This window comes from Papio anubis, chromosome 13 (genome assembly GCF_008728515.1).
Source record: "Papio anubis isolate 15944 chromosome 13, Panubis1.0, whole genome shotgun sequence".
Taxonomy (NCBI): Eukaryota; Metazoa; Chordata; class Mammalia; order Primates; family Cercopithecidae; genus Papio; species Papio anubis.
The window spans coordinates 15,808,379-15,831,249 of NC_044988.1; the positions used below are offsets into that span (position 1 = coordinate 15,808,379).

General features: G+C 42.7%; 1 protein-coding gene across 13 annotated transcripts in view; it reads left to right on the forward strand.

Annotated features, from left to right (window-relative positions):
• Window positions 1-22,871, forward strand: part of TLE1 (TLE family member 1, transcriptional corepressor) — a 107,201-nt gene that overhangs the window by 36,943 nt on the left and 47,387 nt on the right. For 7 of the 13 annotated variants that reach the window (XM_031654100.1, XM_031654097.1, XM_031654098.1 and 4 more), the window contains exons 6-8: window positions 1,216-1,320; window positions 19,531-19,735; window positions 20,468-20,484. In XM_031654100.1, the coding sequence (XP_031509960.1) occupies window positions 1,216-1,320; window positions 19,531-19,735; window positions 20,468-20,484 (327 nt within the window). The remainder of the gene's footprint in view (window positions 1-1,215; window positions 1,321-19,530; window positions 19,736-20,467; window positions 20,485-22,871) is intronic. The other 6 variants (XM_031654102.1, XM_031654099.1, XM_031654106.1 and 3 more) reach the window with 3 other exon arrangements.

The window sequence follows — 22,871 nt, forward strand, 5'->3', positions numbered from 1 at the left end:
CTTACTGAGTCATATGCATGTGTAAGCTATTTTGTTTAGTTACAAAGTCATAGAAGTTTAATCTTAACATTCTTTGAGGGGGGAAATCTCTTCATATGAGTAATCTGTGAAATTGACTCAGGACTATTGTATTTTAGCTTTGCCTTGAAAAGTTTACCTTCCTTTTGGATATAAGCTAGTAAATGCTGTAATGTGTTCTAAGTGTGCATGGGATGAATGTGTCTTCACACAGGGTGGAAAGCTTATTGGCCCGGGAGTTGGAATACTGGGTATCCTGGTTGGCATCTGTTGCTCCATGCTGGATGGTCACCATCTCGTTATTGTTGTAACAGCCTCTTCCAGTATAACCTTTGTCTGTCTGACATGACAGTAGATTTGTCTGCCCTTTGAATGTATTAGTAGTTGTTAGACTTTAGTGATCCAGGGCTCTATGTTACATTCTCATGCCTCCCAAAGTAAATGTATGGCTTTGTTTTTATTTGTGGGTGGAGTTGGGAGTTGGGAGATGTGGGGTGAGTTTCCATCTCTGAACTGAGGCTGGAGTCCTTCCTTTGCCTTGTGGAGGGTGAAGAATCAAAAGGCTGTAAAAGAGTGAGAGGAATTCCAGGAGTTTCCGAAAGTGACTGGGGGGGTCAAGGTTGATTGATCAGATAAGTGATCAACAGATTTAATGTTAAAGTTTTAGGTATTAAAATGGGTATTTTATTTGTTTATTTTAAAAATAGAGGTTTCACCATGTTGCCCACGCTGGTCTTGAACTCCTGGGCTCACCCCGTCTTGGCGTCCCAAAGTGCTGGGATTACAGGCATGAGCCACTGCGCCTGGCTGTAAAATGAATATTTTAAAATTGCTGTAAACTTATGGCCAAACTTATCATGGTGAACCTCTTCTGTGAAGAAGGACAATCTTCCAAATTCTGTTCTATTTATTTTTTAAGGTCCTATGTTATCATTCTTTATGTCCTTTTTTGTTTTCTACCATTCCAAGCCAAAATTTGCAGCCCGAAGTAGTGACTGGTGTTGTTTAGAAATAAAGGGCACTGCCATTCTCAGTTTTTCCCTGTGTTCTCTGAAAATAATGTGTGGTTGAGAAATTCCGCGTTTAAACCCCTCTACTTCAGCCTGCATTGCGCACAGCATTTGACTTTTTGTTGTTAGAATATACAATGAAGTTCTTGGCTGTTGCTAATGCCCTTTCTTCTCCTTGTTTTCAAAGCATCAACAACAGGTGGCCCAGGCTGTCGAACGTGCCAAACAGGTGACCATGGCAGAGTTGAATGCCATCATCGGGGTACGTGGCCTACCAGGTCTACCTCCTACAGTGTGTATAACCAGCTTTCATTTCTTATTAATTTGATGGCTTTATATATATGTGTGTGTGTGTGTGTGTGTATTTGTGTAGCTTAACGTTGACCTATTTGATAAGGGTGGGAGGAAGAGACTTGGGGTGTGCTAAGGTATATGGAGGAAGAGGGCTTAGCATAAGGAAGATGACAGGAGAAACATTTTAGGAGGGGACAAAAAATAAATCTATTAATTAAAAACATTCTTTTTAAACAGACTGGGGTCTTGATATTTTGTCTAGTCTGGCCTGGAACTCAAGTGATCCTCCTGCCTTAGCCTCCTGAGTAGCTGGGTCCGAGGGCAGGCACCCCCTTGCCCGTCCTTAAATCTACTTTTAAGTGGTAAAATAAATGTAGTTCATCCTGTGACACCTAAACCACCCTTGCTTCATTAGTCTAGTAAAAGCTTTAGGTTAGAATTTTAAATACTTTCCTCACTTCTCTCTTACAATGTGAGATCACAGTGAGGTCAAAATGGGTCTCTGAATTATCGTTTCATTTAGTTATCCTTGCTTTTTGCCTTTTGCTTTCTGGGGTATTCGAACCTACATAACTGTTGGCTCTTGTTCTTTCTCGCGCCTCTTTCATGAATTTTTAAGTGACAAACCAATGAAAAGAGCTCTCTCTTGCTGTGGAAGAAGTGTTAATTGTTTGCCCTAGTGCTCCCTGGCCTTTCACCCGGGTTCTGCTCTCCTCTGTTGAGTTCAGTTAGTGCTCTGTGCTGGCCACTGGTTGTCAATCACAAGTCATTTGCTCTGCATTAATGAATCTGGTGAACCGTGCATTCCATCCCCTGCATGAGTTCATCCCCTGCCCCCCACTGCAGGACCTGGGACGGTTCTCATGTGTTCTTCCCCTTCCAGACTAAGCCAAAGAAGGAGCTGAAACAAGAGACCATCCTTTCTGATTTTATTCATATGTGAGTGCCTTGAGCAGATTCAAATCACTCATTTATCAATTTATGTTAATTGCTTGTGAGATGATGCCCTGCTGGTCTTTATAGTTCCCTCAGACACTTTGTAATGATAATTAGACATGCTGCTGTACGGATTAAGAGTGCCATAGTCCAATGATGGCCACAGACAATGGAACCAGTTAATCCATCAGAGCTTAAAATTACATCCCAACTGGAGATGGAGAAAAAACATAAGAGCCAAGGAGGATTAAAGAACGAGCCTCAGCTTGAAAACTCTCCTTTCATCAGTTTCTCAATTGCAGATCTGCAGTTGGGTTGTCTGTGGTAAGCTATTGGCAGTCAATTAGGTGAAATAAACTAGGAGGGTGACCTTCATTTCCTTTTAATAGCTTTTTCCTCCCTGAAATGGGGAGCTTCAGTGGATTTTCAGCTTAAATTTTATTCAAGCTGCTTTATTACACTTGACAGCTTAGCTCTGCATAAACAATTCTCCCTCCTTTTCCCCCCAGATCCAGGCACTGCCTTCCCCCTCCTTCAGTATCACATTTTTGACTGTTACTTAGTGGGCTCTCTAATCACATTCAACAAAAAACACAATTACATCTGCATTTGTCTGCTGCCTTCTGTACCCTTTTCTTGTGTAATGAATTGCTTTATTTCAGAGATCAAATCAAATATTCACTGGTACTTTCGCATGTACTGTGTTTGATTAGCAAAGACTAATAGTGAATTGTACTTGTAGCTCAAGCACAGAATTTTTTCACCCAAATGAATGAGGATGGAAAAGCCTGTTTTGATTAAAGGAAAACATATGCAAAGCAGTTCTCAAGTACCCAGTTAAACTTTGTGGAACATGTTTGTTTTCTGATAGACTCTAAATTTCGACATATAATTTCTTGATGGTAAAACTCTGATGTTTACATTCTCAAAGGCACCGCCCAGCTCTCGTGAATCTCCTTCGCACCTACACTTTAGGAAGGAGGAAATCGTATTAACCAGATGTTCATAGGTAATACCCAGTTTGAGCTGAATCGGAGAATAAAAATAGCAGATCTTTTTCGAAGGGCAAATGAATTTCTAATTTTACAAATGGCTTTAGTCCAGGAAAAATGTTGTGGAGGTTATTATAAAGGCAGGTTAGCTCTGGGTGCCTTGGCAACAATAAACCAAAGTGGTGAATCAGGCGCAATGCAAATGAGACTTACGCCCATTGCGTGTCTTGGGCATACTGGCATGTGCGGTTTTTATCATTGTAATTTTTGGATTAGTATATGAATTTATGTCAGAAGGCTCTTTTCAAGTTTGTAGTGATCAATAATTATCCCACACCTTAAGTTTCATGCTGTGGCATATGCTTGATTTTTGCTTGAAAGGAATTGTGTTCGTCCTGGAAAATCGAAGTAGCATAAAATTGGGTTGACAATTCAGTGGACCTTTGCACCCCTTCATTGAACATGCAGTGTGTCAACCTGTCTCCCCAGAGGGGAGGAGGTACCGGGAGACTGTCTGTTCCTACAAGCAGCAGCTGCACAGAGTAAATGCAGCCTGGTTTGATAGCAGCTGTCAGTATTGTTCAGGGGCCGACTTAGGGTAAAGAACAATGGGAGAGGCCACGCTCTTAGTCTGCATCCACTTTCAGGCTAAGAAAAGAAATAGTAATTTAACGGTTTAGACATCTATTACAAGTGTGAAAGATCATGAAAGAGTACCCTTTAAAATGCAAATGAGCCGAAACATTCTCATTCCCTTTAAGGTACAATCAAGGAGCTTGACTGCTTGCTTGACAGGGCTAAAGATATTTCTTCTTATCAAACCTGGAAAAAGTAAATCTTCTCAAGGACATCCACCTTCTAGGTTAGTTCGAGGTGTGTCTTGGGCCTGCGAGTGCTCTTTGAGGAGGCAGAGAGAGGTTATATTTTGTCTGTGCTTGTTGAGGGAATTAGCAGAGTCCCCATTTCTCACCAGCATAGAAATTGTAGTTCTCCTGTCTGGCAGAAAATACTGAATTTTAATTCTTTCTCACCGTAGCACCTGCCTTCAACTTACATAGAGTATCGGTATTTAAGAAAAATAAGCTTCTTAGATATTTGATACTGGAGAGACTATTGAAATATTTCTGTAGACCTTTTTTTAAACAGCTTTGACAGCAAATCTGGTGACTGGCAGAATAATAACTACGGTCCTACTTTTTGAATTTTGCTTCTTACCAATTCTTTTGCTATTAAATGTGTTGTAGTCTTGTCACAATGAAAAGGCTAATTTATTGTGCAAAGGTGTACAAAATTTGTACGAGGTTTATTTGGTTTGACACATAGCTCACTTAGGCCTTAGCAAACAAGTCGCATTGTGAGAAGGGAACTTACTCATTTGAGACCTTGAGTTTTTAGATCAGGATCGTTGTTAAACCATAAGCAACATTTTTGTTTGTTTTTTAAAATTTCTACTAAGAATGGGCAAAACAAAATTGGTTATTAAACGTTGTAACATCTTATTTGTGGAATGGCTAATGGCTGCCTGAATGCAGGGAGAATTGATAGAAAGACTCTTCAAGACCACTTCTCCACTTTATTATTTGGGGAGTTTGCAACTAAAAGCTCTCTTCTACCTGCTCTGATAGGTACTGAATAATTGATTTCAGTTGGGATTGGGATTTCAAATAATTAGTGTTCTCTTAACATCACAGATAATCGAGGGATAATATAGAGAGATACATATCTGTACACACATAGATTTTTGTTTTGTTTTGTTTTGTTTTTTGAGACAGAGTCTCACTCTGTCACCCAGGCTGGAGTGCAGTGGCCGGATCTCAGCTCGCTGCAAGCTCCGCCTTTCGGGTTCACGCCATTCTCCTGCCTCAGCCTCCCGAGTAGCTGGGACTACAGGCGCCCGCCACCTCGCCTGGCTAGTTTTTTGTATTTTTTAGTAGAGACGGGGTTTCACCGGGTTAGCCAGGATGGTCTCGATCTCGTGGCCTTGTGATCCGCCCGTCTCAGCCTCCCAAAGTGCTGGGATTACAGGCTTGAGCCACCGCGCCCGGCCTAGATTTGTTTTTTTCAGTTGATGTCTAATTGTAATATAGTGAAATGCACAGCTTGATTTTTGACACCTATGTATACCCGGTAACCCACATTCCACAGTAAGGGGGTGGTTTCCAGAACCCCAGTGGATTCCATTATTCTTATCAGTTTTTCCCCTTCTCCTAAAGAAAGATAGTTGCTTTTTCTTTTCTTTCTTTCTTTCTTTTGGCATGTGAAAGAAGAGCTAAAGATGGTTGGGGTTTTTTTTGGAGACAGAGTTTTACTCTGTAACTCAGGCTGGAGTGCAGTGGCATGATCTCTGCTCACTGCAACCTCTGCCTCCCATGTTCAAGCAATTCTTCTGCCTCAGCCTCCCGAGTAGCTGGGATTACAGGCATGCGCCGCCAAGCCCAGCTGATTTTTGTATTTTTAGTAGAGACAGGGTTTCACCATGTTGGCCAGGCTGGTCTTGAACTCCCAAACTCAGGTGATCCACCTGCCTCAGCCTCCTAAAGTGTTGGGATTACAGGTATGGGCCACCGTACCTGGCCATAAAGATGGTGGTTTTTGTTAACTGAAAAGTTAAAAAAGAATCAGTCAATTACATTAAAAAAAATATTAATAGTAAACAATGGCACAGTTGTATGTTTTATTTCTAACCACCTGTTGTTCCATTTCATGGTGTTTTTGGTAATCCACATAAGAATATTTGCACTGTGTTGCCTTGGACAAAGCATGGGCCTTGGGATCAGATGGACTTGGGGAGGATGCTTAGCTGCCGTCTATTAGCTTTATGACCTCATATAGTCAGTTAACCTCTACAATGTCCCCCATCCGTGGATGGTAATACCGTCTCTACCTTCCCTGCTTTTGTGGGGATAAGACCCTGGCTGGCAGTCTTCAATGAACATGTGATCCTGACCCCTTGAACTGCAGTTTTGTCTGCCTGGTTTTCCTAAGTGCTTGTAGCAGATCCGTAGGTCCAGTTGGTCAAGCCCTGGTCGGGGATGGTTGTGCCAAGCAGCAGTTCACCCCTTTGTCTTGTTTAGTGGTTACAGGGATGTGGGTGTTTTGAGATTGGACCCAGCCAGATGCTCTGCTCCTGCCATTAAGTTGTTGTGCATGAATGACAGGGACACAATAGTGAAAAAGGACGGCCATTTCGCTTTTGATGTACAAACTTAGAAGTTCAAAACCACAAGAAAAAAGTTAAGTTTGGGGAACAGATGGAGACAGAATTGAGAGCAAAAATGTGAAGACATCATTGACTTCCTTACCTAACATGAGGAAGAAGGCAGACAGTGCCATTGTTGACACAGAGAGGTTATAGGAATCATTCTGATAAAGTTGGGAAGGAAGAGAGTTAGAAGAGATGGCCAGATGACCAGTGGGGATTGTCCTTCCCTTCCACAAAATGACAGGTTTCTATTTGTGGCCTCAAAGCTGACAGTTGGGTGTAAGACAATTTGAGCAGTTTCCTGTGGTAATGCCTGTGAACTTTAGGAGATCAAGAAATTTGGGTTTGTTTACATATAACCTATGTACAAGAGAGAGAAAAAAAAAGAAATTTGGGTTTCGGCAACCTCATTTTTCTTTCTCACTTATTTGGATGTAGTCTGACTTTATTTTTCATGAACATAACCTTGGTCAAGGCATATGGGGCTTATATGGGAATCTGTTTATTGATCAGATTTCTTTTTTTTTTTTTTTTTTTTTTTTTGAGACGGAGTCTTGCTCTGTCGCCCAGGCTGGAGTGCTGTGGCCGGATCTCAGCTCACTGCAAGCTCCACCTCCCGGGTTCCCGCCATTCTCCTGCCTCAGCCTCCCGAGTAGCTGGGACTACAGGCGCCCGCCACCTCGCCCGGCTAGTTTTTTGTATTTTTTAGTAGAGACGGGGTTTCACCGTGTTAGCCAGGATGGTCTCGATCTCCTGACCTCGTGATCCACCCTCCTTGGCCTCCCAAAGTGCTGGGATTACAGGCTTGAGCCACCGCGCCCGGCCTATTGATCAGATTTCTATGTTCCTCCTCCATAGGCAAATACCTGATTCTGTATATTTTAAAACAACTTAGTATAAAATTAAAAATAAGTCTAGGGTATTTTGTGATGTCTGGCTAGATGTTTTCGTGTAGGGGATGGCTGTGAATTCAAACTCCTAAAACATTTGTAGAAGGAGCCTGTCCATCCCTAAGAGATTGAGTTGTAGACCTAAAGGGCTCTCCACTGTTGCATGAGATGATTGGTTTAAGGATTAGTAAAATGTTGGATTATTTTTCTCCTTTGGCTGTAGCTGTCAGCTATCTATGGGATTGTAGTGTGTGAAGTTTAAGAGGATGAGGTTAGCCTCTTATTCTTATGAGTATGCGGTTAATCCCTGGAAAGCCATCAATAACCCAGCCGTAAGTTTCTTTATAAAACAAATTCTCCCTAGGAGAATAATGCATAGCCTGCTACCGAGAGAAGACTAAATAGCTACAACAAACATGGATCTTCTAGCTCTACTAACTTGTATTTAGTGACGTCCTCTCCACTTAAATTACAACAATCTAGCGCTTTTATTGAATTTCCACAGGGAAAGAACAATATTGCAAAGAAGTCTTCGCAGCCCATCTCTCCTTTGGTTAAGTTTATTTGTCTGTTTTTACTGAGGGCACAACTAGGTGCCTGACAAATGCAGAACTTTTCCTCAGTGTCCGGATTATCGTCATCACGCTTTGTAGTTATTAGAAAAGTGTTGAAGCATTTACTTTTTAATTTCCCCACGTATTTCTTTCCTTTTTTAAAAAAAATTTTAATTTAATTTTAAGTTTCGGGATACATGCACAGGATGTGCAGGTTTGTTACATAGGTAAACATGTGCAGTGATTGCTGCGCCTGTCAACCCACCCACATAGTTTCCTGTGATTTTTACTTGATTCCCTGGAATAAAGCATTATATATTCTTCTTTTTTCCAGAAGGAGGAGAAAAGCTTCAGAATAGAAAATAGAGTACCCCATTATAGGAATTACAGCTGTGTATTTTTAAATTTTTAATTTTTGTGGGTACATACTATCTGTATATATTTATGAGGTACAGGAGATGTTTTGATGCAGGCATACAGTGTTTAATAAGCACATCATAAAGAATAGGGTATCTATCCCCTGAAGCATTTATCTTTTTTTTTTTCTTTTTGAGACGGAGTTTCGCTCTTGTTGCCCAGGCTGGAGTGCAATGGCACGATCTCGGCTCACTGCAACCTCTGCCTCCCGGGTTCAAGTGATTCTCCTGCCTCAGCCTCCCGAGTAGCTGGGATTACAGGCATGTGCCACCATGCCTGGCTAATTTTGTATTTTTGGTAGAGACGGCGTTTCTCCATGTTGGCCAGGCTGGTCTGGAACTCCTGACCTTAGGTGATCTGCCCACCTCGGCCTCTCAAAGTGCTGGGATTATAGGTGTGAGCCCCTGCGCCCGGCAAGCATTTATCTTTTGTGTTACAATCTAATGACACTCTTTTAGTTATTTTAAAATTACAATTAAATTATTATTATTATTATTATTATTATTTTTGAGACGGAGTTTCTCTCTTGTTTCCCAGGCTGGAGTGCAATGTTGGGATCTCGGCTCACCACAGCCTCTGCCTCCTGGGTTCAAGCAATTCTTCTGCCTCAGCCTCCCCTCACAAGTAGCTGGGATTACAGGCATGCACCACCATGCCCAGCTAATTTTGTATTTTTAGTATAGACAGGGTTTCTCCATGTTGGTCAGGCTGGTCTTGAACTCCTGATCTCAGGTGATCCATCTGCCTCGGCCTCCCAAAGTGCTGGGATTACAGGCGTGAGTCACTGTACCTGGCCAAATTCACCTTTTTAAAAGCATATACTTAAGTGGGTTTTAGCATATTCACATTGCTGTACAACATCACGACTATAAAATTTTTCTAGGACGTTTTTTCACCCTATAAAGAAACTCCATATTCATTACCATTTATTCTTCATGCCTCCTCCCCTAAACTCTGGCAACTACCAATGTGCTTATCCATCTCTATGAATTTGCCTGTTCTGGACATTTCATATGAATGGAATCATATAATACGTAGCGTTGTATGCCTGGCTTCTTCATGTTTTCAAGGTTTATCCATGTTGTAGTATGCACCAGTATTTTAGTCCTTTTTATTGACAATTAACATTTCATTAATATACCACAGTTGCTTATTCATTCATAAGTTGATGGACATTTAGGTGATTTCCACTGATTGTCTATTATGAATAAGGCTGCTGTGAACATTTGTGTACATGTTTTTGTGTGGGCATGTTTTCTCTTGGATTTGTCTCTGGGAGTAGAATTACTGGGTCTGTGGTAACTTTATTCACTTTTTGAGCAACAGCCAAACTATTTTCCAAGGCGGCTGCATCATGTTGCATTCTCACAATAGCGTATGAGAATTCCAATTTCTCTATATGATCTCTGCCATTTACTGTCCATCTTTTTTATTCTATGCATCCTAGTGGGTGTGAAGCAGCATCTCCTGTTTTTGATTTGCATTTTCCTGATGGCTAATGATGTTGAGCATCTTTTCAACCAAAACCCGCGTAGTTTTTGTAGTGGATTTACCATCACATGGCTTGTCATAGCCTTAATGGCCTTCCGGGGAAATGGGATGAGCAAGGCAGTGGTCGTGCAGGAGGAGTTGGCCTGTGTGGATTAGCTGAAATGGAGAAAGAATAAAGACAGGCCAGGCATGGTGGCTCACGCCTATAATCCCAGCACTTTGGGAGGCTGAGGTGGGCGGATCACCTGAGGTTGGGAGTTCTAGACCAGCCTGACCAACATGGGGAAACCCCGTCTCTACTAAAAAGACAAAATTAACCTGGCCTGGTGGCACATGCCTGTAATCCCAGCTACTCGGGAGGCTGAGGCAGGAGAATCGCTTGAACCCAGGAGGCAGAGGTTGCAGTGAGCCGAGATAGCGCCACTGCACTCCAGCCTGGGCAACAAGAGCGAAACTCCGTCTCAAAACAACAAAAACAACAACAACAACAAATACCCCACCAAGTACCAAGTACCATTTTAGCAAATTTCAAGTATACAATACAGTATTATTAACTATAGTCTCCGTGCTGTACCTTGGAAATCCAGATCTTCTTTATCTTGGGTAACTGAAACCTTGCACCCTTTGACCAACCTCTCCTCATTTTCCCCTACCCCTCCAGGCAGCCACCATTCTACTCTCTGCTTCTGTGAGTTGTACTCTTAGATTCCACATAGTAGGGAGATTATGCGTTATTTGTCTTTCTGAATCTGCCTATTTTGCTTAGCCTACTGTCCTGCAGATTTACCCATGTTGTCACAAGTGGTAGGATTTTCTTCTTTTTCAAGGCTGAATGGTATTCCATTGTGTTTGTATGTACCACATTTTCTTTATCTGTTCATCCATCAACAGACATTTGGGTTGTTTGATTATCTTGGCTCTCGTGAATAGCGCTGCAGTGGTCATGGAGTGCAGATGTATGGTATACTGATTTCATTCTCTTTCTCTCTCTCTCTCTCTCTCTCTCTCTCTCTCTGTCTGATTTCATTCTCTCTCTCTCTCTCTGTGTCTCTGATATACTGATTTCATTCTCTCTTTCTCTCTCTCTCTCTTTCTTTCTAGATGGAGAATCACTCTGTCACCCAGGCTGGAGTGCAGTGGCACTGTGTCGGCTCACTGCAACCTCCATCTCCTGGGTTCAAGCAATTCTCCTGCCTCAGCCTCCTGAGTAACTGGGATTATAGGCGCCCACCACATCTGGCTAATTTTTTTTTTTTTTTTTTTTTTTTTTCAGTAGAGACGTGGTTTCACCATGTTGGCCAGGCTGGTCTCGAACTCCTGACCTCAGATGATCCACCCGCCTTGGCCTCCCAAAGTGCTGGGATTGTAGGTGTAAGCCACCGCACATAGATCCTGATTTCATTTTCTTTAGATATATACCCAGAAGTGGGATTGCTGGATCATGTACAGATTGAGCAGCCCTAATTCTAATTCTCAGCCAGTAAGAATATTGCAAATATTTAAAAATCTGAAAAAAAGCCAGAATCCAAACATTGCTGGTCCCAAGCACTTCAGAAAAGGGATACTTAACCTTTTTGAGAAAGTAGTTCTATTTTTAACTTTTTAAGAAACTTCTATACTGTTGTTTTCTATCAGGACTGTACCAGTTTACATTCCTAAGAACAGTGTACAAGGGTTACCTTTTCTCCACACTGTCACTAACACATATCTTGTCTTCTGTTGCCTGCCATCTCAATGGGTTTGAGGTGATATTTCTTTCTTTTTTTTTTTTTTTTTGGAGATGAAGCTTTGCTCTTGTTGCCCAGGCTGGAGTGCAATGGCGTGATCTCTGCTCACTGCAACCTCCGCCTCCCAGGTTCAAGCGATTCTCCTGCCTCAGCCTCCTGAGTAGCTGGGATTGCAGGCATGTGCCACCACGCCCAGCTAATTTTGTATTTTTCACAGACACTGGGTTTCTCCATGTTAGTTGGGCTGGTCTGGAACTCCCCACCTTAGGTGATCTGCCCACCTCGGCCTCCCAAAGTGCTGGGTTTACAGGCGTGAGCCACTACGCCCAGCCTGAGGTGATATTTCATTGTGGCTCTGATTTGCATTTCCTTCATGATTAATTATATTGAGCATTTTTTCGTTTATCTGTTGGCCATTTGTATGTCTTCTTTGAAAAATGTCTGTTTAGGAGGTCCTTTGCCCATTTTTAAATTAGGATACTTATTTTTTTATTTTCGTACTATTGAGTTTTTTGGATGTTAACCTCTTATTTGAGGTATGGTTTGCAAATATTTTCTCCCATTCCTTAGGTTGCCCATGCATCATTTTCTGTGTGCTCCTGCATTGAGATGGGGCCTTTAATGGATTGTTACTTTAGTTTTTATTATTGTCTTCGAGTGGCTGGAGAATTCTTGGCCCTGTAAGCAGTTTCTCCCAGTTTATCACCCTTGCCCCTCTTTACGTGAGAGGCCATTCACATAATGGGAGGTATTGCGATAACTCCTGCAGTAGTGTCCTTGATGTTTTCTGCTGCCAGACGGCTCTTTCCCACTTGTTTATGTAGCATACCAGTTTTCTTCTTCTTTCTTTCTTTATTTTTGCTGTCTCCCAAGATAGGATTTGAGTGTTTTAAAGAACAGGAAAATAGCAGAAATCAAGGAAGAGTGATTTGGAGAGAACTGTCAACAAATGCTCCTTTTCACGTTTTTTTCCCCTTAAAAAAAAGTGTTTAAATACCGAGTGCTATAAATGCCACTTACTGTCACTCTTAGCATCAGAGGTGCCATTTAGGGGCATGGTTTTAGTTTGGGTTGGGTTAAGTCTGTGATTTTTATGACATAGTTTTTCTTGGGGTTATAAAGCAGGTGAAGTTTCAGAAATTAAAGTTGATTCCATGGTTGGTGGTAAGGAGCTTAGGATCCAGTGAGGAGAAGGTGGGCATTGGCCTGTGTTTTCATACTGGGTGTCCTTCCCAGTTGTTAGAGGCTACAACAACATGGTGATAAGCCATGTGCTGTGACTCTGTGTAGAAACTATACCATTACAATAATACTCTGAATGTAAACAGCGAAGTCAGTTTCATTATAGTAATATAATTGACCCAAGCTGCACTAAGTAAAATGTGAATTAAAATTCTCAATGCGTGGCTGTTGTTTGACATGGATGAGATCGCTTTATTCCTTGTGGGTTTTCAGTATCATTAACTCAGGGTTTGGCATTTGTTTTATTTGTCTCACTCTCAGCCTATTCAAATGATTTTAGTTAGAGCAAGTGCATTGATCTCTTTATCCCCAAATCTGAACATTTGTCATTCCCTTTAGGGCCGCAGAACACCAGTATGTAAAATTTCCCAGTGTAGTCCTTTCTCAAATTGCTTTGTAAAATACAAGGACTTTTTTTTTTTTGAGACGGAGTCTTGCTCTGTCTCCCAGGCCGGAGTGCAGTGGCGCAGTTCGGCTCACTGCAAGCTCCGCCTCCTGGGTTTATGCCATTCTCCTGCCTCAGCCTCCCGAGTAGCTGGGACTACAGGCGCCCACCACCTCGCCCGGCTAGTTTTTTGTATTTTTAGTAGAGACGGGGTTTCACCATGTTAGCCGGGATGGTCTCGATCTCCTGACCTCGTGATCCGCCCGCCTCGGCCTCCCAAAGTGCTGGGATTACAGGCTTGGGCCACCGCGCCCGGCCTTTTTTTTTTTTTTAATTTTTGAAATCGTTAGTGGAATCAGCTTAAGAAAGCAGATGTTCATTTTTTTGTGTTGTGACAGGGTACTCAGATGGTGATGAAGGGACAGTGAATGTGATTGAATGTTGAATAGTATTTTTATTGTTTAAACAAGAATTTGGCAAGTCACTTAGCATACAAGAACATGAATTCTCATTAATGGCACAGAATCTCAGCTTAGGTCTAAATTCAAGTTAGTGAACCTTAGCACTGTTGACATTTTGGGCAGGATAATTCTCTGTGGTGGGGGCTGTCCTGTGCATTGTAGGACGTTCACAGCATCCTTGGCCTTCACCCACTAGATGCACCAGTAGCATCCTTTTCCCTTCCCCGCAGTGACCTCCACACACGGCCACCTGTCCCTGAAGCAGGGAGGGGAGGGGTGTCAAAATTGGTTCTGCTTGAGAACCAGTGGTCTAGAATCATAGCCTGAGAAACCAGCTATATTGCTAGAAACTGTCATTGATTATCAAAAATGCTTTTTCTCGGCTGGGCTTGGTTGTTCATGCCTGTAATCCCAGCACTTTGGGAGGCCGAGGTGGGTGGATCACTTGAAGCCAGGAGTTCGAGACCAGCCTGGCCAACATGGCAAAACCCCATCTCTACTAAAAATACAAAAATTAGCTGGGTGTGGTGGTGCTTACCTGTAATCCCAGCTACTACGGAGGCTGAGGCACAAGAATAGCTTGAACCCAGGAGGCGGAGGTTGCAATGAGCCAAGATTACACCACTATACTCCAGCCTGGGCGACAGAGTGAGACTGTCTCAAAACAAAACAAAACAAAACAAAACCTTTTTCTAATCACTTTACAAACTTTTGCATGTGTGTTCTACGTTGTATAAATCTACAAGCATTTTGACTTTTAAACAAATTTCCTAATTACTATAAACTAATGCTTAGAAGAATAAATTTCCTCATCCTTCCTGTCTTGTTGAAAAAAACATCTTGCAGTTTTCCAAATGATAGGGGCAGGTTTTGGTTAGAGAGGACAGATGCAGGCCAGCTATGGTAGCTTACGCTTGTAATCCAGCACTTTGGAAGGCCAAGGCAGGAGGATTGCTTGAAGCCAGGAGTTCTAGACCAGCCTGGGCAACATGGTGAGACCCCATCTCTAAAAAAATTAGCCAAGCTGTGGCCAGGGCACAGTGGCCCACACCTGTAATCCCAGCACTTTGGGAGGCTGAGGAGGGAAGATTGCTTGAAAACAGGAGTTCCAGACCAGCCTGGGCAACATGGTGAGACCCCATCTCTATAAAAAAATTAGCCAAGTGTAGTGGTGCACACTTGTAGTCCCAGCTAAGTATGTACTTAGGAAGCTGAGGTGGGAGGATTGCTTGAGCCCAGGCATTTGAGCTGCAGTGAGCCATAATTGTGCTGCTGCACTCCAGCCTGAGTGACAGAGTGAGACTTTGCCTGAAAAAACATGCATGTATCGGCTGGGTGTGGTGGCACACGCTTGTAATCTCAGCACTTTGGGGGGCCGAAGTGGGCGGATCACTTGAAGTCAGGAGTTCCAGATCAGCCTGGCCAATGTGGTGAAACCTCATCTCTACTAAAAATACAAAAATTAGCTGGGCGTGGTGGTGCGTACCTGGAATCCCAGGTACTTGTGTGGCTGAGGCAGGAGAATTGCTTGAACCCAGAAGGAGGAGATTGTAGGGAGCTGAGATTTCGCCACTGTACTCCAGCCTGGGCGACAGTGAAGACTCTGTCCAAAAAAAAAAAAAAAGTGTGCATAAATTCTCCTGATTGGCAGAGCTATTGGGTTTTGGCCGTATAGTAATATCAGTATCACTTTTTCCTAAAATATGTTCAAGTAGCATCCATGCTTTTTCCTTTTGTTGAAGGCGGTAAGTACCAGTGTCTCAGGTAAGCCTTGTTGAGAGCAAATGGGCATCCAAAGACAGATGGGACCGAGGAGCGCTGTCCTTTTGGAGATAGCTGCTTTACTCTTGTAGATTTGGCCCCTCTACTCATTTAAATGAATATTTTATCTTAGAAATGATACTTTGCATTTATCATGTTAAGAATCTACTTCTGAGAAAAGCCAGAGCCGCCACTGTTAGGCTTGATTGTTCTTGACATACTTCTTTGGAAGAGAGCTGGGGGCAAGGGATAGCATCCTTTTGAAGATATATGACAGGCATTGAGAAGAGGGGACAGGAGATGGTACTCATGCAGTCTAAGCATAAACTCCCCCTGTCACTGCCATTAGGCCTGTTGGTGAGGGTGGATTTGTCTCTGGGTACGTAGTATGGCACGTTCTCAAGAGCATCTCGTAATTGAGCAGCGGGGGAAATGCGAAGTCTTCAGCAGAGAACGACTGTGCCCCCTTTCTTATTCTTGAGAACATGACTGAGCTGCTGGGGTTACACGAGAAATGTTGTCCTAGGAAACAAAAGGGTTGTAGCCCTCATTCTGGCTCTGAGCCCCGTAGCAAAGCCTGTTGGCTTTGAGCCAGTATCATCTGTGAAATGGGAACCATGATACCTACCCTCACTGCCTCAGATGTGTTCTAAGCTTGTGCCAGACGATGGACACTTAAATATTATCTAGGAGCACTGCCCTGCAGAAACAAGAAGTTGAATATGAAGTGGAATGTCCACATTTCCTAGAATCACGACATCTTCAGCAGTTGTGATCCATTTGATTGTTACTTAGTACTCCTTTCAATTTGATAGGATTTTGCTTAAAAAAAAAAAAAAAAAGCAGCTTTCATTGTAGCCAAGCAATGGATGGAAGAACCCATTTACCTCTAATAATAGACAGTGAGCTGTTCGTTCAGGGGACCTAGAAGGTCAGATTAGGGTAGAGGTGGAAGTTACCCATGGCCAGTTAGGCTGTTGAATGTTGCTGTTGCTAGATATTAGTCAAACTGTTGGGTTTAACCACAAAGGTTTACTTCACAGCTGTGGCAAAGCCCCATTATGTAAGCCAACACCTCTTCACATTAAGATATCAGAATCTGCTCCCAGTTCATCTTTTTTTTTTTTTGGAGAATGAGTCTCACTCTTGTCACCCAGGCTAGAGTGCAGTGGCATGATCTCAGCTCACTACAGCCTCCGCCTTTCAGGTTCAAGTGATTCTCCCACCTCAGCCTTTCGGGTAGCTGGGATTACAGGCATGCACCACCACGCCCAGCTAATTTGTATATTTTTAGTAGAGACAGGGTTTCACCATGTTGGTCAGGCTGGTCTCAAACTCCTGACCTCAAGTGATCCACCTGTCTCAGCTTCCTAAAGCGCTGGGATTACAGGCATGATCCACCTTCCCCAGTTCATCTTTCTGAAAGCTAGCTTGGATTTTGAGAGGGGAAATCTTTTTTTTTTTTTTTTTTTTTTTTTTGGGATGGAGTCTCGTTCTGTCGTCCAGGCTGGAGTGCAGTGGTGTGATCTCAGCTGACTGCAACCTCTGCCACTTGGGTTCAAGCGATTCTCCTGCCTCAGCCTCCCTAGTAGCTGGAATTACAGGCATCCGCCACCACGCCTGGCTAATTTTTGTATTTTTAGTAAAGACAGGGTTTCAGTATCTTGGCCAGGCTGGTCTTGAGCTCCTGACCTTGTGATCCACCTGCCTTGGGCTCCCAAAGTATTGAGATTACAGGGGTGAGCCACTGTGCCTAGCCGGAAATCTTGACTTTCTTAGTATCTAAATATTACCGGCGTATGTTTGGTCTGACATAAGAATCCCAGCTCTGAAGTCATCTTCTGGTGACTGCATTCTAGATTTTTAGGGGAGTAGGGGGACCAGGGAGAAGGGTGAGAGGGTGGCGTCCTCCACCCTGTGGTTAGATTCCTTCCCCTCAGCTTAGTCTCTCTCATCTTCTTTTAATTAGTGCAGTGCTTAATTACCCGCTGCACTTGCTTGTGTATGCATCATTGCATTTCTCCCCCAGAAGCCGGACATAGCTCTTACTCTCCAAGTAATGATAGTAATTGCTGGTAGGGCAGACCTGTTCCTCATCCTTCTCCAAGCACATTTCTTATGGCAGGTGTCTAGTTCCTAATTAAGTGCTAATGAGCATGCCTGGTGGACCGTGATGCCACTGCAAGCTTCTTCAGTTTTATGTCTCACTATTGCCAAGCTCTTAAAAGGTGACAGAGCAAGAATTAGTGTCTTTGGAATGACAGGAAGGTGATTTTATGCATAAAGAAATTGTTGTTATGATCTCAAATGGTGAATGAGTAGTTTATACTTTCCAAGAATGCTATGAATGCTGCCTGTTCTGACCTCACCCCCTTTCCCATTTTGCTTCTAATTAGAACTGTGCTCTCTTTGAACAGAATGAAAGTTTATAAAGATGGTTGGCTGGCTCTTAGATGTTTTTATTTATTTATTTTAAAATAGAGATGGAATCTCCCCATGTCGCCCAGGCCAGTCTCAAACTCTTGGGCTACAGTAATCTTCCTGCCTTGGCCTCCAAAGTGTTGGGATTATAGGATTATAGTGAGCCACCGTGCCTGACCCTAAACATTTTTAGAAAGATTGGAGTGCTGGAAAATTCATTGTAAAATTTCCACAGACACTGATTTCTGGCTTTAAGATGGTGTTTTCTCTAACTTTTGAGGTTGGGAAGTGTATTTGGGATTCCGTTAAAAGTCAGTGGGCTGGGTAGAAATGACTGAAGATCTGGCATGAAGATTTAATATATTCAGTGCACGCAAGGGGATAATAAATAAAATGAGTAATTGAGTCCCAGGGAAGTGAGCACAAATCAGAATCTGGAGAATTTTCTAACATTACACCTTAGAAATTGAGCCTTAATCATTTTTACTGCCTCATCAAAAATAAGTTTTATGTTGGACAGCTGAAATGTGGTCAGATTCATGGTGCAGGGGCCATTTCTTGGATACTTTTTCATTTCATACAATGTGCTTTTAAATATAATGTGTAAGAGCAATGCTACTGTGTAATGAGAACTGACTTAGAACTTCTGGAATGGGTTAAACGATGGGGGCAAAGAGCAATCATGGAAAAGGCATTTGGGAACAGGGGCTTGGCTCCCTGGCTGGAGTCCCACACATAAGTGCTTTCCTCATCCATGGTCCTACCCATTCTAGGTCTCAGTATTTTCATGAGTCACGTACAAAGAGTGGGTTTGAGGCGTGGAGCTTGGTAGGAAGGAAAGCATATACAAAGTTTCGTCTCTAATGTTTCTTCCAGTGGCCACAAGCCTGGCTCCCTGAGATCCTCTCTCCTGTCTGTGGCCTTATGGTAAACAGCAGCTGTAAGAGTTGCTTCTGTACTGACTGCAGTCCCCTCCCACCTAGGGAGAGAGTTTCAGCAATTTACTGAATGCCTTTGAGCCTTTGTTCCTTCTGGGAAATGGGAATTGCAATACTTCCTCACAGGACTGAGAGGGCTTGATGGAATAAGGGGGCACAAGTGCCCGGGTGGTGCATGAGACACCCATCTTTCCAAATTCTGTTCGTTAGTGATAGTATTTTGGTTTTGTCTCATCATACTACTGTGGTAAGTCAATGCAAGGACGTAGGGTGGAATGGAGTTACCTGGTGACAGGTTGAGAGTATGGCTGCTATATTGTAGGATGCATCCCCACCCCCATTTTAAACTCTCCAAAAACAGCATGAGTCTGAAAATCTGTGGCATCTTAGATTCAGTGACGTGCTGGATCTCCCCCCTGGAGGCGCATAGAGACAGAAGAACTAGCTCCTGTTTACTTACTGATGTGGCCAGCCTTGCTTAATAATAAACGGCTCCTGTCTTGGGGTGAGTGATACCAGAAAGTGACAGTGTAGATGTGAGGATTATATTTTGGGAAGGTGGGAGAGGTCATTGAGCAGGTGAAAGCTTTTGATGAACTGAAAGCACTAATCGCATTTTTTCCCCTTTCCTCCCTCTCTTTCTTGGCTCCCTTTGTGTGTTTGTTGAACCTCCTGTTCTGTTTCCTCCTTCCCCTCCTGTCATGTCTGTTTTCCCTGGATGCCGCCTCCATCGCCATCACTGTCACCACTACCTCCTCCTCCTCCTTTTTCTCTCTCACCACCACCAACAGCAGCAGCAGTTGCAAGCTCAGCATCTTTCTCATGGCCACGGACCCCCAGTTCCCCTTACGCCTCACCCTTCGGGACTTCAGCCTCCTGGAATCCCGCCCCTCGGGGGCAGTGCCGGCCTTCTTGCGCTGTCTAGTGCTCTGAGTGGGCAGTCTCACTTGGCAATAAAAGATGACAAGAAGCACCACGATGCAGAGCACCACAGAGGTGAGAGGCCGGGCAAGCCAGATTAGGACTTTGTCCTCATACTCTTACAGTGCTGCAAAGTTGTGTGCATCGCTAAAGAGAGCCCCAACCTATACAGAGAGCAAACAATGAGATAAGAGGAACTGTCGCAAAGCTTTCCACTGAAACACAGGTCACCCTGGAAGTTTGCAGGGTTTGCTGTGGGCATCTGTAGATGTCTCGATCTCGTTAGATTGCAGGCATCTTGACATCTTGGCAACTGCCTAGTTAATGCCAGTGGCCTGTACCATATTATGGAAAACTGTTAACTGCTTAATTGGGTAATTTTCAAAGAAAGTAATGTTGTTAAATGGGGCGAAATAAGAAGTTAAATTTGAAAGTGAATGTGTTCAAATGAAAGGTTTGATAATTGCATCTGTTACTACTTAGTTTCATAGGCTTTAATTCTAGTATGCATTAAATATTGGGCAAAATTGCACTTGACTAATTTTTTGAAGAAAAGTAATTTATTCTGTCAAGAAATAAAAAAATAGGCTTTGTGTATGGTTAAACTGTAAATCTTATGTTTACAAAATACTGTAATTTTCAGGAAATCACTGTATTAGGAATGTGCAATGACTTATATAAATAAAAGCCATTTTTAAAACTGTTTGGGGCTTGTGTTCTAATTATTCCCCCCTTTTTTTTATTTCTGTTCTTGCCTCTGTGTCTGAACGGGCATGTCTGTGCGTTTCTTGGTAACCTCGGGAGCAGACAGAGAGCCGGGCACAGTAAGTACTCAAACGCCTGCTGCACACACACACAGACACACACACATATGCACATACTGTCCCCTTCTGACAACACTTCTCTACACGGGCACAGACAGACACGCACACTCTCCCTGTCTCTTTCAGTGACCTGGCTTTTTTCTTCTACTTTTTCTTCCTTTAAAATTTCTTTTTCTTACATGACTGTTTGCTCTGCTCTTGTCTTTTTATAAAACTTGCATCAGACAAGAGGGGCATAATTTGGAGGCAACATTGTTTGCTGTGATTACTTACTTGGAAATATACTTTGATCTATGTATGCCTCCGTCTCACTGTAAAAGTGTTAATGGTTGCATTCTAAGTCTGGGGTTGGCTGTAGTTTAAAAGAATATTCATTTTTATATCTTAAATCAGTTTTAGAGGCAAGAGATCACAATCCCTTTGTGAAGTTGGTTAGTAATATACTATTTCTACCTAAACCAGTCATTATCCTCTGCGAATGCATTTTAGTTGCTAGGTTTCCATATCTTGTTTTCTTTGCATAATTGCCCTTGGAATGTGAACTTGATCTTATATCTATTTTAGACATAAGAACTGAGCGTACCAGTAAGCTCTTAAAAAGAAGGAAATTCAGCGGACAGGGTTGTGTGCATAGAGAGTTCATGTTTTCACCAGTCTAAGTCACACTCATTTTTCATGCGCATGTGTGATCCGTACGTGCATCTGCCAGTTAGCTCTGGGGAGACCCGTACTTAAAGTGCGCCTCAAATGTTGTGTAGCAAATAGAGAGAATCCGGCCCCTTTTCAGCTGGGATATCCTGCAGGTTTTGCCTCCTTTCCTTCTTTGTGAACACAGCAGTATTTTGACCGTGTTTAATATGGTAAAAAAAAAAAAAAAAAAAATGGGATACTGAACATTTAAATAATTCTGATAACTTTTTTGGTCTAAGTTTTGGGGGAAGGATAAAAGTTCAGGGTTTTTTTTTTTTTTTTCTTTTCTTTTTAAACCCTGTTCTGTGTAGAATAGTAGCTACTTAAAAAATTGTCTTTGAGACAGATCTTGGTATATTTCATGTATCTGGATGTGTTTGGAGGAGTGGGGAATGGTTGAAGGAAAGGGTAGCTAGTTTTAAAGTTCTTGTCCTACAAGTTTCTCTGGAAAATGTTGGGAGGGGATGGGGGAGACAAAAAGTTATAGCTAGGAAATAAAATATTCTACACACAAAGTACAGATAAGTAAACTGGCTCTGGTTTATGGAGGAAGCCTTATTGTTTTGCCATTCCAGGGTTCCTACAGATAGCCTTTTTTTTTTTTTTTCTTTTTGAGATGGAATATCGCTCTGTCACCCAGGCTGGAGTGCGGTAGCACTATCTCAGCTCACTGCAACCTCCGCCTCCTGGGTTCAAGCGATTTTTCCGCCTCAGCTGGGATTACAGGCATGTGCCACCACACCCAGCTAATTTTGTCTTTTTAGTAGAGACGGAGTTTCCCCATGTTGGTAAGGCTGATCTGGAACTCCTGACCTCAGGTGATCCGCCCGCCTCAGCCTCCCAAAGTGCTGGGATTGCAGGCTTGAATCACCATGCCCAGCGAGATAGTCATCTTTTATGTCTGTTCAGTAGAGTATCAGATTAAAAAACCTAACCCTGGATGAAATCACAGAAGAAATTTGCGGAGAGCCCATGCCCTTTAGGCTGTTGTGTGTTTTAAATCTAGTGAACTTATTCTGGCTTTGGGACTTCAGTTTAACATGTTTTCCTCGGTCCTCCTGTTTCACCTTAAATGGCTGTGTTCATTGAGTGCATACCATATACGTAAGGCACTATGGGACACGTATCTGTAATTCGGGGTATGTAGGCACGCAGCAAAGCCCTTGCCCAGAGAACTGAGGAGGAGTGAGTGACACAGTTAACCAAAAGACGCAAGACTGGAGAAAGTTTCAGCAAAAGTTCTGTAACTCACTGGTATCAGAATTGTGGAAGTGATGCCACATGGTATGTGCCTCTCTGAAATGCCAGGGCTGTGAATAGGCAGAGGTTTGTATGCTTAAGCTAGTAGAGATGTATGTTATACCTCTGTGTCTTTCTGAATTTCCGAATGTGTCTGATAACCTCTTGTTGGTATTTTTGACTGAAAAAATATATGCGAGTGCTTAATTCATGGGTTCATTGGAGTGGCTGGAGGGAGGGTTTTTGGTTGTCCCCTTCAAGAAGTATGAAGCAGTTCTTGAGTTTCAGGCAATTGTGGGTTATTTTTAAGTCTGTAAGTTAGGGTTAGCAGTCAACCAACTTTCTAGTTCAAGTGTGGGTTTACGTGTTTTGGGCATGTGTCCTTTTTTATATCAAATTTTTGACAAGTTCTAATCATTTCAATGAATATTTTCAGAACAAGTATATATGCTGTGTTT